Genomic DNA, 22,127 nt, shown 5'->3' on the forward strand with positions numbered 1-22,127 from the left:
ATGTTTCAAAGTTTTTTTAAACACCCGCTATCCACCCAAAACCTCATCTCATCCCACTAATTAGAAAAAGTAAGAATTAACTATGTTCAGAAAGAGTCAGGGGGTGAGCTTTGGTTTCACTTTTCCACCTACATCACCACGGAGCACTCTTGTTTAATTAAAATGTTCAAATTGGCTATTGAATACATTTAAAATTAATGGTATTTATATTTATTCAGACCCTGGTTACATAAGCTAGGAGGGGGAAAAAAGCTAAGACTGTTTTATTTAATTATTTAATTATTTATTTATTAAAAAAACTCCTCAGAGAAGGCCATAGTTAAATTATGGAGGTGAAATAGATCTGTAGAAGTTCCATCCCAGTGAAACAGCAACTCTTTTTCACACGTCAAATTATAATGAATCATACGATCTTATTTCATTGTAAGGTGATTTTGAAAGGTGCATTTGTGTTTATTTATTTATTATGTTTCTTTCCTCCTTTATTAAGTGAATTTTATTAGGATACAGACATTTTATTTTAGCTACTTACATTTCTTGAAACATACTTCAGGATAAGAAAAACCTTACGGAAGCTTGCAAAAGAAAAACAACGCAATAATAACTTTCTGAATGACAAGGAAAATAATAAAATAAAAAACCCATCCCCCAAAATTATTGCTACCATTCAGAGTTGAGGGGAGGAAAACATTAAAGGATTGTATGTTCTTCTTCTGAAATATTTGATAAGATAAGGCATTCTAGCCAAAATGAAGTACTTTTATATCCCATTTCTATCATGTGGTATCTAGGACTAAATGCCTTTTCCAGTCTTTCCTATTGAATACTATCTGGAAGAAATTGCTTGATTATAGTTAGGCCACATGTGTCAAACTCAATTCCATTGTTGAACAGCTCATACCATCAGGAAGGTTTTCCTAATGTTTGGATGGAATATCTTTTTATGCAATTTGAACCTACTGCTCCATGTCCTGGTGTCTAGAGCAGTGGGAAAAAAGCTTGCTCCCTCAAGAAAAATTCTGTAGTTGAAATCCTGTTGATGTCATCTACATGTTTCCCTACATGATGGTTTGTACCGTTCTGGCAATTTAGCAATCATTCAGTTCATATGAATATGCAGAGGTCCACAAAAGTAACCATTTCACATGTGGCTAAACCCCATTATATCTGCTGGGCTTACCTAGACATTCACTCACCATTCAATATTTGATTGGCCAAGTCTATGCCCATTGAGATTAACTACAGGATTCCACTCATGCTGTTGAATGTTCTTGGATGGTGTGTAACTATTTGCCAGTGTCTTTGTTCAATGGGATTATGATCTCTTTGTTTCATGGGATTGCAGAAACAGCCATCCCGATCTCCCCATTACACAAAGGGGATGATAAGCAGATGAAATTGGTAGATCCACAACAGCTTGCAAAATAAAATCAGATTTATGGAAGCCAGTTTGGGTTACCCGAACATGGTAACATCACCTATACACTATTTAGGTCCCTTCAGCTCTCCCTTCTGTCATGTTTTTAAATATTTTAAGTTTCTCCCAAAAAGGAATAACAATAGACCTATCTGCCTCTCTAATCATTTTAACTATGTCTTAATAACGTAATCAAGACCTCAATTTTTGAAGTCATATCAAAGTCCTTAAGTAAGTTAGAAAGAACACTGCAATATATTTAAGCTAATACATCATTTTAATGGAAATCTTCGGAGGTTCAGTGACAAATTGTGGGAAGTTATATATTCCTTCAGTTGAAGTTCTGTTCTAATTAGCAGTCATAAATGAAATCAGTGGAACATTCCCCTGTTGATCATACTTCTTTTCTTTTACGATTTTTTTGGTGGAAATAAATACTCTTCCAGATTCAGGAAGGCAATGCAAGAAAAGAAAAGTATTATTTACAATCAGATCAAGAACCAAGTGACAGGCAGAGAAGTGAAGAGTATTGGGAACTTTTCCCCTATTCTCAACAGGAGAGTATTTTGAGACATTGCCAGCCTCGCAAGATAGTTTTGCCTCCAGTTGGAGAGCAAGATGGGCTACCTTTCCCGCTGTGAGGTTTCCATAATCAAAAAGTTGCCATGCAAAATGTAATTTCACTTTGTGAAGCAAATAAGACACATAAAGCAAGCACAAAATAACTGCTTAAGTAATGGGGAGGTAGAAGGAAAGGCAGTGTGGGAAGGTAGTTTGTATGCCCAGGTTTCTGAAAGACCAGGTTTCAAATAGCTTCTTGACCATGACAGCCACACAACATGACCATGAGCAAGTCATATTCTTTCAGCTTCAGAAGAAAGCAATAGTAATGCTGAACCGCCCCCCCCCCCATGACAAATTTGTCTTAGGGTCACCGCAAGTCATATAATAACAACATAATACCATGGTGGTGGTGGTGGTGAGAAACAGTCCATACCATGTTTCTGATTTGTAAAAGTCTATATAACAAGTCAGCTATTATCATATTTTGGTGTAAATTGCACCAAAAATATTCCACAAAATATGACATTTCTTATTAATATCACTAGAAAATATCTCATATGACCTCATCAGACAAAGGTAGAGGAGCCCATCACATGATACAGGGCTACTTCCAATGCGGCTCCATGCTGACAGCGCGTCGGCAGAGTAGCCCGCGGGAATCAGATGTACATCCAACTCCTCATCCAAAAAAGACAGAAGAGCCAAAGAAGGAGTGGGGGACAGCACAGAAACATAGTGGGAAGTCAGAGTATGGACCCCAACAGTAGGGAACACAACCAGACGGGTTCCCTATATTGCCCCAAATTTGCCCTCACTGTCCCCTGCTTTACAAAGGGTCATCTGATGCAGTTCATAGTTTTGTATGTGAGACAAAACACACATAGTGTCCTGTCTTTGTGCATGAGAATGAAAGAAAGAAAATGTACATTACCATTTTTTGCTTAGATGTGAGGTTTGTATAGTACAATGTAAATTTCGCAGTGACTATAAAACAATTGTAATGGCTGCCTTATAGAGTGATCTGGGAGTGAAAAAGAGCATCACACATGCAAAGGAGAGACTTAAGGATTAAATCCTACTACGGGTCTTGTGCTATTTTGTTTTTTTGGGTTATTTGAATTGTTTAATACATTTTATTTTGTTAAAAGTATTTTATTTAATCTGCGATTGTCTACATTTGTTTTGGTTTTCTTTTGGGCATGTCATGATGAGACCTCAAGAAAGATGGGTGGGATAAATATATTTTAATAAATTAATGAATAATAATCCATGGGATTTACCAATCCGTTGAGTCATGATTTAACTATTAATTCAAATTATCTATGCTAGTGGAGATTAACCAATAAGATTCAGTCTCTAATTTCAACTCCCTTTTTCATCCTTTATCAAAGTATTTGAAAATTGGCTGAAAAGCATGATATTTAAGTATTGAGAAAGTCTGACAAGAAGAATCATGGACTCAGAAGAACCCTTCTAGTTTGGAACATATTTTGAGTAAATTTGCACTTGTAATTTGGCACAGAAGAATTTCTGGGAAACAGCAGATTCTGCACAGAAAATAATATTTCTACACAGCAATGTTATTTTCTGACTAGAGAACCATGTTTCCTGCAGAGAGAATACTTTGTTTGCCAATTGGTTTTTGAAAACTGCCTGGTTTTGGAAAACGAAGAAGCTCACTAAAATTTCTCATTACTTCTTTTAACAAGAAAATTAGAAAAGGGAAAATCATATCCCTATTAGTCAGGTATTATTAACCTAACCCAGGTATTGAATTATGGCGGAATAATAGTCTTGTATGGTACCTGCACATTTCTGTCTACATCTCATCAACAAACTCTCTTGTGTCAACACCATTTCAATAAACAGAAGCTGAAGAATAGAGCTATTGTTGGAACATACATGACAAACATCATAACTTCTCTTTATTATTATAGACTCCTTGATACACCCTATTTTTCAGCAAATCATAACTCCTCCATAGCGTTTTAATAACCAAAGAACAAAAGAAGAGATCTCAGCTACTACTTAATGCAACCCCACTGGTGAAAGAAACTGATCTCTACAGCATTTTGACAGGCAGTGGCATCACTAGAAGGCTGTGGTGGGTGTGAACTGCATTGGATGACACCATCAGAGCTGGTGACAGAAAAACGACTGTCTATAAAATGACAGTGTTTCAGAAGAAATGTAGTATTTTACATTAAAATATCCCTTTAGTTAGATATCACCACAAAAACATTTTTGAAAACCCAGCTTATATGTACTGCATCAATATACCCACAAGGCTAAAACTCTATGCTGATTTACTTTTTGAAACTTCTAATGTGCATTCGCTCTAGTCAAAGCTGTTATTATTACTCTTTTACAATGATGTTTTGAATCATGTGGTTTCAAACTGCATGTGCTACAAGCTTTTGTTCAGGTTATTTTTTTTTAAAAAAATTCACTGATGCTGTCAAATCTTTTGGAATTTTAGTAATAATATTGTAGTATGTGTGGAAAACCATGAATAACTGTACTGGTTAGAATGCATCACTGTTGATAGATGGCCTTTTTAGTCTTCATTTAAACAATTCTACTAACGGACTCTCTATCACCTCCTGATACAGCTTGTTACATCAGGAAGGTATTGGTAATTTTGGCTTGAAAATATTTTTCCTTTTTTGAAATTTAAACCCATTGGTTTAGCCCTACACTTTGGACACACTGGACATGAATATGTTATAGTATTTATATGAAAAATCTTACAGTGTGGATGATGACTGCCCTATTGCTCTTTCAGTGTCTTTTCCAAGATGAAACTAGTTTGAAAAAAATGCAATTTTTACTTCAAGTCTCATAGGGGTAGCTTAGCTTGTTTAAAGGAGAACCATTTTTATTGAAGGCTTCCAGGAGGATTAACCTTCTTATCTTTCTGACAGTTGGAACGGAAGTCATATATGGGGTGTGAGTGTGTACCAGCTGCAAAAACTTATGAGAGAGCCGGTGGCCTGGAGACCTAGGATATTTCACCCTAGTTTATATTATTCAGTTTGCAGAACCCAATTACTTTTTCACAGCTCAGTCACTTGTAATTCATTGCTATTTATAGTGTGCTCTTGGTATCTGTTGGGGTTTGTTTCTAGGACTTTTGTGGAAACCAAAATCCATGGATGTTCACATCCCATTACACAAAATGGTGTCCTTTATATATATTGCAAACATCAAGGTTTTCTTTTTGGATTTTTGGGGAAAAAAAGTGTTTTCAAGCTGTAAATGATTAATTCTGTGAACAAGGAATCCATGGATATGGGGTTTTGTTGTGTCGTTTGTTATTTTATTCAAAACTTTTTGGAACTTTTTGGAACTGTTTCTTATTACTTTGAAAACAAACAGAACTTTAACCTGCCGACTTTTTTTTAAGGAAGTGTAGTTCATGTTGCCTAGAGGCCCTTCCAGACAAGCCCTAGAGCCCAGTATCCGATGCCAGGTTATCCCCTTTACACTGCCAGATAATCTGGGATAAACAGGGATCAGATCCTGAGATACAGGGCTTGTATGGAAGGGTCCTAGGGATCAGCAGGCCCAATCCAACAAGAACCTTCAGCATAGATTTTGTATTTTGTTTCCCCATAAATGTACTATTTCTACATTTATTTTTCTTCCAGCTCTGTCCTAGAAACAGAGAAGAGAATCAGGAATGCATGCATATCTACTCCTGACACATCACCCTTCCTCACTTTTTAGTTATTTTTCCCTGTTTATGGAATAAAAACAGCTTTTGCACCTTTATTTTTAAAGTACAAGTACAATATATACCTGCAAAACAGAAGCACCACCATGAAGAAACTGCAGGCCACTTTCAGCAGAGTCAATGCCCCCTGTAGCCAGGACAGGGAATCCTGGAAGAGCACGAGCAATTGCAGAAACGGCTCGCAGAGCTATTGGCCTGATGGCATTTCCTGCAAAAAATAAAATAAAATAAAAATAAAGCAAATGCGTTATTGAAATAGTGCTAGCAGATTTCTCATCTCTTCTCACACCACTGGCCTGTCTGAGGCACCTGCCTTTTATTGTAGTGGATTTCTGTTACAAAAAAGGGCTATTGTGAGCCCAAACTCACCCCCACCCCAAACATATCAACATTCCCCTCATGCTCTTTAGACATTTGTGGATCCTGTGAGCTGTGTGTAATCCATGGACACTCTTCCTTCCACTACTGCTATAAGGAATACACTCATCCCTCTGTATCCATGGACCTTGAATCTATGGATTCTGCCATCCTCTGCCATCCCTAACTGAACCCCAGTGGGTACCAAGGGCCCATTGTATTGGGGTGATATCCCCCATGGTTATACCCATCTCAAGTGTTGCCAGACTGCACTCCCAGGTGGCAAGAGAACAGCACAATTGCTTGTGACCATGTATTATCCCCATGCTGCATCTCGCAGCGTCCCACAGCAAAGAAAGTGTGGAGATGTATCTGTGGCTTATTTTCCAAAGCTGTGAAAGCCACATCACATGTTACCAACAAACCTGAGTCTAGTTTTGTTTCAGCTTTCTTTGTATCTCTTTATTGTGGTTGAAGATTTTTTGATTTTGGTACCACTTTGCTCCTGTTCACCTTGTCATCACCTTAGTACTTCTTAGAAAGCCTAAGGCAAGAGCAAGAAGTAAACCTCAAGCCAGTGCCTGAACAGTGTAATATTCCTTCATCACTATTCTAGCCACAATCTGGACAGTAATTCAAAAGTTATAGTCATACAATAAAATTATTTTGTAATTTATCACAGCAAGAGTGTTATAATAGTTGAGTGCTGGATTGTTGTGGTACCTCCCAATTCTCCAAGGAGGCACAGCTTTGGCTGAAGACAGAGACAAGCAAGTATCATCCGGTTTGGTCAAAGTCCAAATACAGAGATATAAAAGTGCTCATGGGAGCCAGAAATGGGACATGGGGTAAGGAAATCAGGCACTTTTCTATGGCTTACTTGCGAGCCATGGAAAGTCACAAGGTGAAAATTACATTTTCACAGTAAGGCAACAGCAAATCTCTTCTGAATAAATACTACCACAAAAAACCTTATGAAAGGGTTGTGATAAATTGGAGTCAATTTGAAATCATGTAACAATAACAATTTAGTGATAACTCCATACTTAGGGAAGGGAATTCATTGTATATAATCAGACATTTCTGATTAAATGCAAGTAAACTCTCAGTGAAATATCAGGATAATTACCATGATAAAAGTACTTGAAGGTAGGATGGAGCAAAGGCAGCCTATAGTTGGTCGGGTTGACTTAAATGATTTTTTATTGTATTGGATAAATGGTTTTGTGAATTGTGATGGCTATACCATTGACTTCCTTTCTTGTATACATTCTTGATCCCACCTGTGAACTTCCAGACATATTGCAATGCAAAACGTGCTATTCTCACTTAGAGGTTGAGGCTTTCTGTGAAGAGGTCTGCTAGACCCCACCCTTACTGTCCTTTATGAAAACCTCACTGTACCACTGCATTTGAAAATATATGATATGGTTTTTCCAAAGAATATTGAAAGAAAACTGTTGTGTTGTCATTTTGAAAGATGTTTCTTTACTGCCTGTTGCCTCCAGCAACATGTCACCTCCCTCTTAAGAGCCCACCAATTTTACAGTCAATGTTGGTCTTTACAAATAGTGTGTCTGACAAGCCTCTCCCATCAATGCAAGTTGCTACTGAATCAGCATCCAGACACTAAGACAAGCTGTCTCTATTGACATCTGCTCCTGATTCAGCATGTGTATTATCCACTAGGGTTATGCCTCCTTCAGCTGCTTCAGCAGAGATTTCTCCTCATTATTCACCTGCTCCAGCATTTCCTCCATATTCAAAACTGAACTTGCACCCCATCAACATCTGCTCCAGAACCAATAAGCACGCTGCCTGGTAGTATGCCATGACAACACATGTCTTCAAGGAACTGATATCCTTTAGGAATAAAGAATATTGAGACTATTTGCTCTGCACGAGTAAGACTGAGAAGGAAAGTGTAAAATAGTTCTCAAATCCAAAATGTATTGTGTGTAGAATTGGTGATGGAGAAGAAGCTGCATTAAGGACTGAACTCTAAACAAAACAGTATAAATTATTGCCAATATATAATTCTTTAGCAGCACTGGCCAACATTTGACCAAAGGTGGGGATTGTTTTGCAAAAAGACCATAAAGAACAGAAAGCAAAGATCATGGCAAAATAGAAGATCACAAAAGGAAAAGAGAGAGGGCAAAAAGGTCCCATTGGGCATTAATAGATGGCTTGATATTTGCAGTTAGCTTAACAAAATCAATCTTAATGAGACTGGTAAGAAGAACACAAAGAGTCCTCCTAAAGTCATGCTGCTTTTTCACCCTTGCTCTTTCAGACTATAAAGCATTGGAGTTTTGCCCAGATTACACTTCAGCAGTGGACAAATGACTAAATCAAATTCAGAGTATGCTGGTTTAAGATTGGTCCTACCCCCATCCACCCCCACCTTCTTCTGCAGTTGCAACTGAACAGTATACAAGGGGAAATGTGTAAAATTGCAAATAGAAGAAGCTGTACATTAATATTTTAAGTAATTTGGCAGGAGGATACTTATGCAATGTGTTGCATCTATTCAACAAGCACACTTTCTTAGATCTACAGAGACACTCGCTGGAACACCCCAGCAAGCGAGAGTCCAAAAGTGGCAGACCCAAACCCAGCACCTCAAACCATGGGTGATACCAGATGAGAGACTCTCCCCTGGGCACACAGAAGACTGGGCGACTTGGAAGGCACTGAACAGACTGTGCTCTGGCACCACGAGATGCAGAGCCAATCTTAAGAAATGGGGCTACAAAGTGGAATCCACAACATGCGAGTGCGGAGAGGAGCAAACCCCTGCTGCAATGCACCCTGAGCCCTGCCACATGCACAATGGAGGACCTTCTTGCAGCAACACCAGAGGCACGCCAAGTGGCCAGATACTGGTCAAAGGACATTTAACCAACTACCAAGTTTGCAAAATCTGTGTGTTTTTTTTCCCTTTCTTTTTAATCTGTGTGGTTGTTTTGTTCCGTTAGAATTGTAATACAATGGTATGGTTGCTAATGACACGAAAAATAAATAAACAAGCACACTTGAGTTAGGACTAACTGATTTAAGTCTAACTAGATGCTTTGGTGTTCTAGTCCAGTTGAGGTATTATTTACATTATGAAGCTGGGCAATTTTTAAGACTTATACAGGGTCTCCCTGTGGTCTGGCTAGCTACTACTTCTGATATCCTCTGTTCCCTTTAAGAATAACATCTGCAATGCAGAATCACATATATCTATGGATGAATGCAATTAAACATAATCCAGGGTTATAAAACTGATACTGATTTATAGTTCCACATACAAATCAGATACTGATTTATAATTAGGTAGCCTCAGGTTGGCGCTAAATGTGCAGGCTTTTCATTCCCATGTGTTCATTTCGTTCGTTCATGTAAGTAATGCCTGAACAGGGCTTGGGTAGTTGCTTCCAGGGGTACTGAAATTGTAAGGTTGAGTTCCTTAAGTGGAAAATGAATTTGGACACTGATACAACACTGAAGGCACATCTGATCTCTAAGAATGTATCTTAACTAAACATTGACAATTTCACTTTAAATAAAATCTAACAACCACCATCCCGGGATGCCCAGACAACAGTTGAAGATGTTGCCATACAAAGAAGCAACTCTGATATTTTCTTCTCAGAACGGGGCCAACATACTTAGCAACAATGCAGAAAGACTCCAGTGGCTTCAGTTTATAAACGAGAAAACAAATATCATTATTGTAGGCCAATGAGTTACAAGGATTGTCACAATTCAGAAAATAATACATCACATACTAAAATCTTCTGGTGGCTAAAAACTGCAGGATATTTTCATGTGTCTTCAAAAAGTTTTTAAAATGTCAATGATGATAGTGTTGCTTTAGTGAAATATAACACAGATGGTACTTCTACCTTGTATATTTTTCCTTTTGTCTGATTGTTGTGCTTTGTTTAAGTTGAAAAATAATATGACAATGGAAAAAGTAGTACAAAACATAAAACAAGTATAGTATAAACGTATTGTAATCTGTAACAATAAAAGTGCGTGTGTTTTCTTTCAAGCGCACATCAAAAACTGTGACAAGACGACATATAAAACTTAGTATGGATTCTAAAGAGACCCTAGTACAGACCAGATATATTTTAATTTATTAATTTTCTCTAAAATTGGCTATAGGCTGTTTGTATTTTCAGACACTAGATTCTGAATTGCCATCAATAAGAAGAAACAAATTTGAATGTTGATAAGACACAAGGCAGCGCTGCATATTGTTTTCCTCTGAAGGACTCTCAAACTCTTCAAATAGTATCGAGGACTGCTTCTTATCAAGGAGAATGCACCAAACAGAAGTTTGAATGAAGACTGAGATGGATGGAAAGATCCTTGAGGAAGAAAGAACAACAGAAGGACAACAGAAGAAAGGATAAAGAACAACATATGTGGCTGATGATTTAAGTGTTTCTAAATTTTCTGGTACTGCTTGTTCTAAAGAATGCTTTAAGACAGTCCTCTGAATAACAAATGCTAGGAATAAAAAAGTATTTCTACTTTTTTGCTTATGGGTTTGCAATCCAGTGATGAAAAAAAGATGATGCCTAGATGAGTCTTCTCCAAGCTGGGTCCTTCCAGATTCTTTAATCCGTAGTTTTTAGAATCTCAAGGAAGCATGATGGAAAGGAGTTTCCAGCTGAATATGAGGAAGAACTTCCTAATGGTGAGAGCTGTTCAGCTGTGGAACTCTGCCCTGGAGTGTGGTGGAGGCTCCTTCTTTGGAGGTTTTTAAACAGAGGCTAGATGGCCATCTGTCAGGAGTGCTTTGAATGTGATTTTACTGCTTCTTGGCAGGGAGTTGGATTGGATTGCCCACAAGATCTCTTCCAACTCTATAGTTCTATGATCATGGATGAGAGGAGCTACAAACACTTGGAGAAGTCCAAATTGGAGAAGGCAGGACATCTACATCTATTCTAGAGTGAATATACTTATATTTTTTATTTAAATGACACTCATAACAATGCTCCAATGTTTATCTCTCATCTCTCATGTGCTACTGCTTTCCAGTCTTGCTATTTTTATTTTTTATAACCATTCAAATGACAGTGTCAACAACTAACTTCTTGATTCTTTAGTTATTGGAAAATTTACAGTCATCTGTAATTCTGCCAGTAAATGCCTGCTAACAATCCCATGACAGCTCGCCGAAACAACAGTGGGAATTATATGGCCTGCATCAGAGGGTGTTCATCTAGCCTCTGGTTCCCACAAAGTCTGGTATGAAAAAAAGAGCAAAAAAGTTGGGACATGCAGACACAAAGCACGCACTATTATCACTTGTTTTTCTTTTTATTAATTAGAACTGAGACCATGCTAAATAGAAATCATTTTCATAGTAATAATATGTTTAAACAAAATGAGAAATAAGTGTATGTTACTGAACCACCAATAATCTTTGGGTTCTTGTTGTTGTTGTTTATTCGTTTAGTCACTTCCGACTCTTTGTGACGTCATGGACCAGCCCACGCCAGATCTCCCTGTTGGCCATCACCACCCTCAGTTCCTTCAGAGTCAAGCCAGTCACATCAAGGATGCCAGCCAGCCATCCTTGGTCAGCCCCTCTTCCTTTTTCCTTCCATTTTCCCCAGCATCATTGTCTTCTCTAAGCTTTCCTGTCTCCTTATGATGTGGCCAAAGTACTTCATCTTTGCCTCTAGTATGTTTCGTCGAGCTTTATTTCCTGAAGTATGGACTGGATGGATCTTCTCGCAGTCCAAGGCATTCTCAGAATTTTCCTCCAGCACTACAGTTCAAAAACGTCTATCTTCCTTCACTCAGCTTTCCTGATGGTCCAGCTCTTACATCCATAGGTTACTATGGGAAATACCATTGCTTTAACTATGAGAATCTTCGTTGCCAGTGTAATGTCTCTACTCTTCACTATCTTATCGAGATTGGTCATTGCTCTTCTCCCAAGAAGTAAACGTCTTTTGATTTCCTGGCTGCAGTCTGCGTCTGCAGTAATCCTTGCACCTAGAAATACAAAATCTTTCATAGCCTTCACGTTTTCTCCCTCTGTTTGCCAGTTGTCAATCAGTCTGGTTGCCAGAATCTTTATTTTTTATGTTTAACTACAACCCAGCTTTTGCACTTTCTTCTTTCACCTTGATTAGAAGGCTCCTCAGCTCCTCCTCACTCTCAGCCATTAAAGTGGTATCATCTGCATATCTAAGGTTGTTTCTTCCAGCAGTTTTAACTCCAGCCTTGCATTCATCAAGCACCACACATCGCATGATGTGTTCTGTATACAAATTGAATAGGTTGAGTGAGAGTATACAACTCTGCCATATGCCTTTCCCAATCTTGAACCTTTCCCAATCTTGAACCAGTCTGTACAGATACCGCAGGTCACAGACAAGGTTCTTAGATCCTAGTACATAAATGGCTAGTAACATGGATAAATAAGCTGACCATTGGCCAGAGGACCCAGTAATATTATGGTACACTAGAGCAAATGTGATACTACTTACAAGCTGAAGGCTGTGACGTGAATTAGAAAATAGTATGATTATCATTTCTGGTGCTTACTATTCATTGTGCCATATCTAGATGATGGTTTTTTGCTAAAGAATGATAAATAGACCTTATGTGTGCGTGCTCACACAAAGCTACTTCTCTTTCATTATATTCTCTTCACCATAGATTCTGGAGTTTACAAGTCTCTTTGGTTCTCTACACTATGAAGAGAAGCCAGACATATATTGGAGGGGAGGGGCACCCCCTTCTGCAATATCTATTGTATAGAGTTCCTGGCATAACAATGAAATTGGATCATAATTCTCAGTAGCATATTGCACGCGGCAAAGCAAAATTTAACTCTAATTTATTTATGTTACAGTAATTACAGCATGGATCTTCCTTGCAAAATTAAATTTAAGATTCATTCAACACTATATTAAACATGAACTAAGAATAAACTATGAAGCTAACAGAATATTAAACATACAATTTATTTTTAGTGAACTGAAGGTAATTTTGGATACTCTGCTGTTATTAAAAACAAAACAAGTGATGGTACTACTAGTATGTCTTGTGTCTATATGTATTGCTTCTCTGTATGTGTATCTATGAGCACTGGCATGCTGAGCAAGTTTTCATGCCTATATTATTCCAGTGTTTTAACGTTTGAACTGATCCCTTATGTCTTGCAGGCACCGATTACATTAAATGTAAGGTGCTAATTACATTTAAATCTAGATCTTAAATGGCTTAGTCCTTTCATACCTTGGATTCCCTGCTAGTTTGGTTGAGTTCCACCTTGATGTGAAATAACTTTCTAGCAACTCTCGTTGCTATTGAAGTTCTAGCTGTTATTTTATTTTATTCTTAATGTTATCCCACCTTTTCCTGATATGAGGACTCAGGGTGGCCCTATATGTGGTTCATTGCCATGCCTTCCAAGTTCTGGGGTGGGATGCAAAGAGTCGTTAACTCATAGCCCCTTGTTTGCAAGCCACCTATGTAATATCTGTGATACCATTCAAAGAGGAAACCATCTATATGCTGGCTTCAAGAGCATGGTCCAGGAAACACCACTTTTGACAACTCTTCCCTCTTTTTGGAATGTCAAAGAAAGCTACTCTACTTAGCTTCTCAGGACTTAACATTTACATTAGCAGTGGTAAGTCTCAGGTTAGGTAATCCAATGGAACCAGTGGTAATGCGATCAAAGGATTTCAATTGAGTGTGGAAATCTTTAAATAAAAAAGCATTATTATTGTCCTTAGACCATAAAGTAGACAAATAAAGCATAACATTCAGACTGATTAGAACTGTCCATTTAGGGCAGTAGTTCCAAACCTGTGGTCCATGGGCCTACAGTGGTCTGCAAGAACTAAAATATAGTCCGTGGCCTCACTGTCACTCCACCGTTGTAAAGAGAGCGATTAGTCTTGCAAAACCCTCTTATAGTGCCAAGGCTTATTAAATATGAGCAGATGGCGACTACTGGATGATATATGTTTTGTATCAGAAACTAGATCTGATGCAGTCTATCCAATGCAATTTTTGGAATCAGCAACCCAAATAACCAAACTGAATCTAAAAATGACCAAAAACTGATTTACAACCGTTTTGATAGTCATATTGGAGAGTGGTCCCTGTTCAAAGTGGTCCCTGGTCAAGAAAAGATTGGGAACCACTGATTTAGGCTGATTTAACAGGATTAATAAAATAACAAGCAACATTATAGGAACCCATTCAAAAGAACCTGACTTTACTCAATATCCATAACCTTGTTTAAAGAGCCATGGGGGAAAAATGACTACATTTTTAGTAATTGCTTTGTTGGTGTTTGAGTTACAGAATTCCTCGGACTTTCTTGGGTATGAACAAAGCAAAAGGGAAAGAAGATTTTCAAATCAGTTCCTGTGACTGAGATTCATGGGGAGGGGAGCACACTTTAATTCAAAACAAACATAAAGCATTTTCCTCCAAATTCTCATCCAGAGATAAGGCAAGAAACACAATTAACTGAAAATAACCTTCCAAATAAGAATTCTTAAATGCATATTATTTTTCCATCCAGGTAGGTTGGACATCAAATGAACAGCTGTCTTCATTCTACTAAAGTTAATAAAAGCACTTAATATAATAATAGAAGATTTTGGTTAAATAAACGAAATGTCAGCACTCAAAATGGCAGAATGGGAATTAATTTAGAAACATTTGCTATTCACTCATTGTAAACATATTACCATAAATACTAATTAAACTAGACATTTTATGGATTAGGGCAAACAAGCAAACGCAGCAAACTGAGAAGTCTAACCTTCCTTAACAGAGACAATCTTCAAAAACTTGCAGTCAACAGCACGACATTTGGGAAGTGTTTGCATGGGCTGATGTAAATATTATAAACAAGATATCGGCATCCACCTCCTCATTTGGGATAATAATTCAATATTGCTTTTGCTCCTTTCCACCTGTAGGTGGCCTTCAAAAGCTACACTTATCACATAACTCATTAGCAGGGTTTTCAATACTGTCATATCCAGATAATTAGCAATTTATTTAAATAACCAATTTCTTTGCAAATAATTGCCATGGAATGCCCTGAACCTTCTTTTTATAAACTATAATAAAAGTGTTAAGATAATCCCTGACATTTGCAAATGCCATTAGTTCACCTTTCCTTTTGATAGTGCTATGGCTTTATGTTTAAACAATTACTCAATAGCGCAGTAGCTTAATGAAACAGTGCAGCAAGCACATCTTTCAAAATGGCCAATGAATTCATTTATATGCATAAGAAAACCAGTGCAGAGACACGTGTGTGTGTGAAGAGATGCAATTGCGATCACATATTATAATAAAATTTAATGTTATGGCACTGAATTTCTTGGTTTAAGGGAGAAACAATATAGAATATGTGTAATCAGTACAAGGGCTGGTGCATTAGGGAGCCAACTTGAGAAATAGGTTTCATTGCCATTCATACAGCACAACCACATCTTGTCTTTGCACTGGTTTTAACTGTCATGGCTTCTCTCCCAAAAGGATCATGGAAACTGTAATTCCATAATATGCAGACAACCATCTGTTAGATATCCATACCTTCTAAAGTTTCAATTACTCAGTTTTCAGGGAATTTCTGTTTGGATTACAATACTCTAATTTTGCTCCCCCATTGGCAATATCCCTCAACTGCATTATCCCTCACCTTGGCCTGAGTTTACAGTCTGCTTTTCCCCTGTGTCCTCGGCATTCTTCTCCTGTCCCTGATTCTGTCAAATAGTATCCACTAGACTTCTGCACCAGTTCATTTTGGCCGTTTGCCTTCGGTTTCTTCAGCTTGTTCAGCCTGGTCGGATGGCCACAATGGCAAAGGCATAGCTACCCTGTTTTTTTGCCCACGTGTCTGCTGGACGCAGCTACTTCCCTTCTATTCAAGGAGCACGCGGCATGTGGAGAGGCTGCTTTGTGCTTACACAGGGTTTCGCTGTGTACTTGCACAGGGTTTCCCTGTGAGCCCTGCCCTGTGAGCCCTGCCAATTGGAGTAGAAGAACGTTCCAATGTGTTTTTTCAAACTGCATCTATTTTATGGGGTGAGCTCCTCCATTGCTCAATTGTGTCCTTGCTCTGAGAGGTGTTGCTTCAATCTGATTGCCTTGCCTATTTTGCCTTGCCTTGCTGCTCACTCAAAGCTCTGCTTTAGCTTTTTGCTTGGCTTGGCTTTTAGCATTTAATCTTTTTTTATTTTCCTTTATTTCTTGATTCTATTTACTTAGTGGGACTGGGAGTTGGAAAGTGTGGGTGGATGGGTGTGCACATTTGGAGTCTTGGGGGAAAAGAAAGAGCATTTCTTTGATAGTTGGGTGTGCTTTTCTTTAAAAATATTAGGGTGGCTCTGAGCCTTGAGTCACCCTTTAGCTTCTTCTCTCCTATCGTTATATTTTTTTTCTCCTTCCTCCTCTCCTTCAGAAAAAAAAACTTTTAAAAGACAATTAATACTAGTACTACTACTACTACTACTCATAGTAATAATAATAATTCCAGCAAACAGCAAAACCTCATTCTCATTATCAGAAAACTACCAAGTACCTACCTACCTGCTGGCCTCTTCCAATATGTTGTGAGAACAAGAAATTCAAATTGCAAAAGCTTTGGAAGAAGTTGCTGTTGTTTTTTTATTAGTAAAGAAAGTGTAATAGTGGGTGGGCTGTGTGATGTTGAAGTGCATCTTTGACATAACAACAACAACAACAAGAGCAACAATAATTTCATTTTTATACCCTGCCTCCATCTCCCCAAAGGGACTCGGGGGGGGGGGGGGGCTAAAAGGGGCAAGCCCCCAAAAAACTCAGATTAAAACAGTGCAGTAAGTAAAATAAACAAAGTCAAAGTATCAGAAATAAAATAAAACACATCACAATAACACAACAGAACATCATAAAAGCAATTCATAGGCTGAACAGTAAAAATACTAATTTCAGAGGGCTAAAAGTTTGTGCAATAGTTTCTGGACAGGGCTAAGGGAAAGTGCAAAATTCGATAGAAGTTAGAGCTAGAAGGGTAATGTAATTTGCCATAAAAATGCCAGGGCTATAGAGCATAGCGCAGAACTAAAGTGCAGGAGCTTTTGGTAAGTTACAGTTAAGGGACAGTTATCTGGTGAACTGTTTAGTCATAGGCACAATGGAACATCCACATTTTTAGGTCCTTACGAAAGATGGACAGGGTAGGTGCCAATCTAATCTCCCTAGGGAGACAGTTCCAGAGCTGGGGGGGGGGGGCATCACTCAGAAGACCCTCTCCCTCATCCCCACCAACCATGACTGCAACGGAGGTGGAAATGAGAGAAGGGCCTTCACGGAAGGTCATAGAGCCCGTACTGGTTCGTAGGGAAGATGCGATCGCAAAGATAGGCAGGTCCCGAACCATTTAGCAGGAAGTAATGGTGCCCTGCTGCTGCTCCTGGAGAAGTTACAAGGTGAGGCTAGCAGGAGATACCTTTTTACAATGTTTAAAGGCAATATTATTTCTAGAAAGAAAGAAATTCCTAAAAATCAGGGGATGACCCAAATGTTATGAAACTTGCTAGACCAGCAGTGATAGATATGTCCTCCAAGTGTGGCTATTTTCATCCCGATAGCCCTGAAAATGTTGGGAAGGGGAGCCTGTGAAGCCCCCATGGTTTTGTCCTCAAAAGCAAAAAGAATGACTTGGAGAAATCTTCTATTGAAAAAAACCTCAAGTTTTATTTTATTTAATTTTTACAGCTTTAATTGGACACAAATACTTTTTGTCAGTATTTTATCATTCACAATTTTTCTAAACATGAGAGATTTTAATTCTCCCATTTGAAATACTTTTTTTCATATCCAGAGCTTAGCCACTGTGTACTTACACCCTTGTCTCCTGGGGCTATTTGGTCAAAAGCTTACATTAGCTTTTACAAACTATTAGGACACACAGTTCTCTTGCATTCATTTTTATTTATTTTATTATAGGTATTTGCAAGAGGAAACCATTTTGAAACATTCTGGAGTGGGGGGAATTCAGCAAAATTAGCACATTGCATGCTTAATGTACTATCTCTGTACGCACAAATAATTTGCATTCATGAGAAGTGTAACAACTGTTATCTATACAGACGTTGTCTAGCTGACTTGTGGAAGCTGGACTATCATGCTACTTAATATTCCTTATGGAGATGCTGGGAGACTAATATGAAATGAGTGTATATTTATTAAGGCTGCCAAATAATGAGAGGGGATTTTAATGTATTGCCTTTTCAACTAATTCATTGATTAAACTGAGTTAAATATGCTTACAATCAGTGCCTCAATGTAGGTGTCATATTAAAGAAAGTATAACAGAGCTATATAATAAAGCAGTGGTCTCTGAACATTTGGGACCAATCATCCTGAACTTTGAGAGTCCGAACAGTTGCAAGGGAAGGACATATTGCTGCCTATGAGTCTATGCTTCCATTATAGTACAGCTAGTCACACTTAACTCTCACAAGATGAGTTTTCAGAGTCTAAAAAAGGATATACATATTGTTCAGGGACATAAACTTAACAGTATCTCAGTGGAAGACCCCAGGGCATCCAGTCCAACCTCCTTCTGCCATTTAGGAAAAACACAATCAAAGCACCCCCAACAGATGGCCATCCAACCTTTGTAATAATGATGATGATGATGGTGATGATAATGATAATAACAATAACAGCAGAAACCTCAGAGGAGGTGGGGCACTCTGAGCACCTATTTCGGAGGCCCAAGGACTCTCTAGAGCACAATTTGAGAACCGCTGGTATAGGGTAACACTTTGCTTTATGGAATGCCACTTTAAAAATATTTTGAAATAAAGGAAACTCACAAAGCCAGGTAGATGACAAGAATGCTGGTGTATTACTGAAGTGCCCATAAGCACCATGCTGGGCACCTTCATAATTAAAATTTCAATTCAGTGTTCCAAATCAGATCCATTTTTACTGTTCAGATTTTCTTATCATTGACTCAAATGGGTCCTTTATTACTAATCAACAGTGTTTGCCCAGAATACAGAGTTCAATGGGACTTAGTCCCATGTAATCAGGCATTATAACTGCCAGCTGTATAAAGCTAAAGCTAAATAAATAATAGAACAAGTTTACCCTTTAGCACAAAACTGCCATATATTTAAAGATAAGCATTTGTTTTTCTTGTAACAGCCTTTGTTATCTTGTGCATGACCTAAGATATGAAAACTGAGCTCACAGTTACCGATGTGGTCACTCAAATGGTGGCATTCACTATTATAAGTAATTTTTATTACAGATTGAATATCTCTAATATGAATAGCAAATTTTGTGCATTTTTAATTTTCTATGTATTTATTTGCATGATTTCTAAAGTGTTAGCTACTTCGGATCTCAATTCTGTGAATAAATAGGGTAACAATAATACAACTTCATTTGAGAGGAGGGCAATTTTGGAATATTTTCATAAATAGCATGACACCTTGGAGAAATGAGAGTAAAGTTGTTACCATCTTAGCTACCCATGTGGAGAATTTTGGATTTTAGAGGATTTCAGGTTTCAGGATAAGTTATACTTGGTTTGTAGTACAGGATCACAATAAATTATTGTATATACTTGAGTATAAGCCTAGTTTTTCAGCTCCTTTTTAGGCTGAAAAAGCTCCCCTCGGCTTATACTTGAGTCAAGGTTATTTATTATTTTATTCTGTTATTAGTATTATTCTATTACATTTATTATTTTACTCTATTTATCATCATCATCATCATTATATTTACATTATTTTACTCTATTATTATTTTACTGTATTTATTATTGTTTTATTGCATTTATTATTTTACTCTATTATTGAAGAAGGTGAGAATAATGGTTTCATCAGAGAGTCTTAACTTAAATTACAGTTTTATGTAAATATAATTTTATTGGTATCTATTTTTATTTTGAAATTTACCAGTAGCTGCTGCATTTCTCACCCTGGGCTTATACTCGAGTCAATACATTTTCCCAGATTTTTGTAGTAAAATTAGGTGCCTTGGCTTATATTTGGGTCGGCTTATATTTGAGTATATACGGTAATTATAAGTAAATAGATTAAAATAAAAAAATAGATGTTTTTATTTCGAATAACCAACAAGACTGTTGCCTGAACTACACTTGGTAAGATAGGGCACAACAGTTTTAGTTCCATGTTTGGAGCCTCTTAAAACAGAGAGGTCGACACATTTCTTTATAAAACCTGTTGCTGTTTCAACACTTGAAGAAAAAAGTGTTAAAATAAATAGGTCAGCACATTACAGTGTGTTGAAAGAAGTATTTATTTAAACATGACATTAGTCAGAGACTTTTTTTCCACTTTCCCAAAACCTCACTGATCAAACCAGTAACTCAGACCAGAAATGTCCTGTCTTACAGACAGTCTCCTTGGTTGGTTTTCAGTACCATCCTAATTCTGTCTCACTGTTCTGTCATGCTGTTGCTTCAGGGGCACTGGAGTGTGAGAGAATGCATATTCCCACAGACAGAAATATGAGAAGAGGAGGGAAGGTGAGATTGTCAGAACATGGCGTTTTTATTAAGGACATTATATTGAATTAAATAGGCTTAACTCCTAATGTATATGATTTCCACCATTTACAGAATCACAACTCACAGAATCACTAAATGTCAAGGGGTAGGAATCCATAGTATCCCCGGATTAGTCTACACCGCCCCAAATACTGCATTGAATCTCAAGTAGGTTAAAACAGGTTAACGCAGGCCCCACCTACACTGCCATATAATGCAGTTTTAAAATGCATATTAACTGCATTGAATTGAATTATATGCACTGTAGACTCTCCTAATTAATTTCAATGTAGTTCAGTCTGCATTATTTGAGTCTATACTGGCTATGATAATGCAGTTCAAACTGCATGATATGGCAATGCAGATGTTTTATCCTATTTTATGCGAGGTCAGGAATGCTCTTGAGATTTGACTAAACACTGGATAAGCCACTCACTTGGAGGTTAATGTTGAAAGGAGGACAAGCTCCTATTCAAACTGGTCTGCTGTCCACATGGGTCAGCTCCACCATCCATTTTCCCCTGTGTTCAAACTAGATGGACTGACCCTGCTCCCCTGTCTCTGCTGCATGTTACAGGTGAAGTATTTGAACGGCTATGTGTTTATATAGAGCAGTGGTCCTCAAACTTTGGGCCTCCAGGTGTTTTGGACTTCCAGTTCCAGAAATCCAGCTGTTAGGAACTGTGAGAGCTGAAGTCCAAAACTCCTGGAGGCCCAAAGGTTGGGAACCATTGATATAGAGCATTTCCACTATGGACCAGTCCCAGATTTTGGTGTACATACAGATAATCCAATTCCCCCCTTCTTCTTTCTCCATGATCTAACTCTTCACTTAAAAGTTTTACAAGGTGGTATGCAAATGAATAGTAATAAAACAATTTAAACCTACAAATATTTAATGAACAAGGCATACAGAGTCACAGGGCTGGAACAAGGTATTTGGATGTCAGAAGCAATGGATATAGTACTCTTCCTTCCTATTTCCATGCACAGAATCCTTTACTGGTAGTCATATCTTATCTTTACCAATGCTGACACAACAACTATCTCAATCTACACCTGAGAGCAGAAGAGTCGCTTATGGGTCAAAGAGCAGACTGCATGGCCCACACAATTCTGCTCATGGACACCTTGACATTATTCTGCAAACTCGCTTTGCCTCTGCTATCTGAAAAACTGCATTTCTTCAATTTGACACTCTCCCCCACTATCTCTAAAACATAATGCATCCTAGACTTATGGGTGCTTTTTTATACATGTATACAAATAAAGCTTTTTTTCTGTTGGAGGGACTGAAATTAATGTGCATCTTACAATCAATAGCATAGCATAAAAGAAATATGGTAGGCGTATCACTGTACAGAATAAGTCATAGAAAGGCAGCATAAATATGATTCCAGAAGCAAAAAGGATGTTAGAACTTTAAATTTCAAGTAGCAGGGAATGTGAAAAACAAACCATGCTAGGTCATTCATCTGACT

At 37.8% G+C, this 22,127-nt stretch overlaps 1 protein-coding gene across 1 annotated transcript in view; it reads right to left on the reverse strand.

Annotated features, from left to right (window-relative positions):
- DPYD (dihydropyrimidine dehydrogenase) overlaps positions 1–22,127 on the reverse strand; it is a 594,355-nt gene that overhangs the window by 76,886 nt on the left and 495,342 nt on the right. Inside the window, exon 19 of the mRNA XM_060773944.2 lies at positions 5,783–5,925. Within this exon, the coding sequence (XP_060629927.2) occupies positions 5,783–5,925 (143 nt within the window). The remainder of the gene's footprint in view (positions 1–5,782; positions 5,926–22,127) is intronic.

The sequence above is a fragment of the Anolis sagrei genome, chromosome 4 (assembly GCF_037176765.1).
Source record: "Anolis sagrei isolate rAnoSag1 chromosome 4, rAnoSag1.mat, whole genome shotgun sequence".
NCBI classification, from domain to species: domain Eukaryota; kingdom Metazoa; phylum Chordata; class Lepidosauria; order Squamata; family Dactyloidae; genus Anolis; species Anolis sagrei.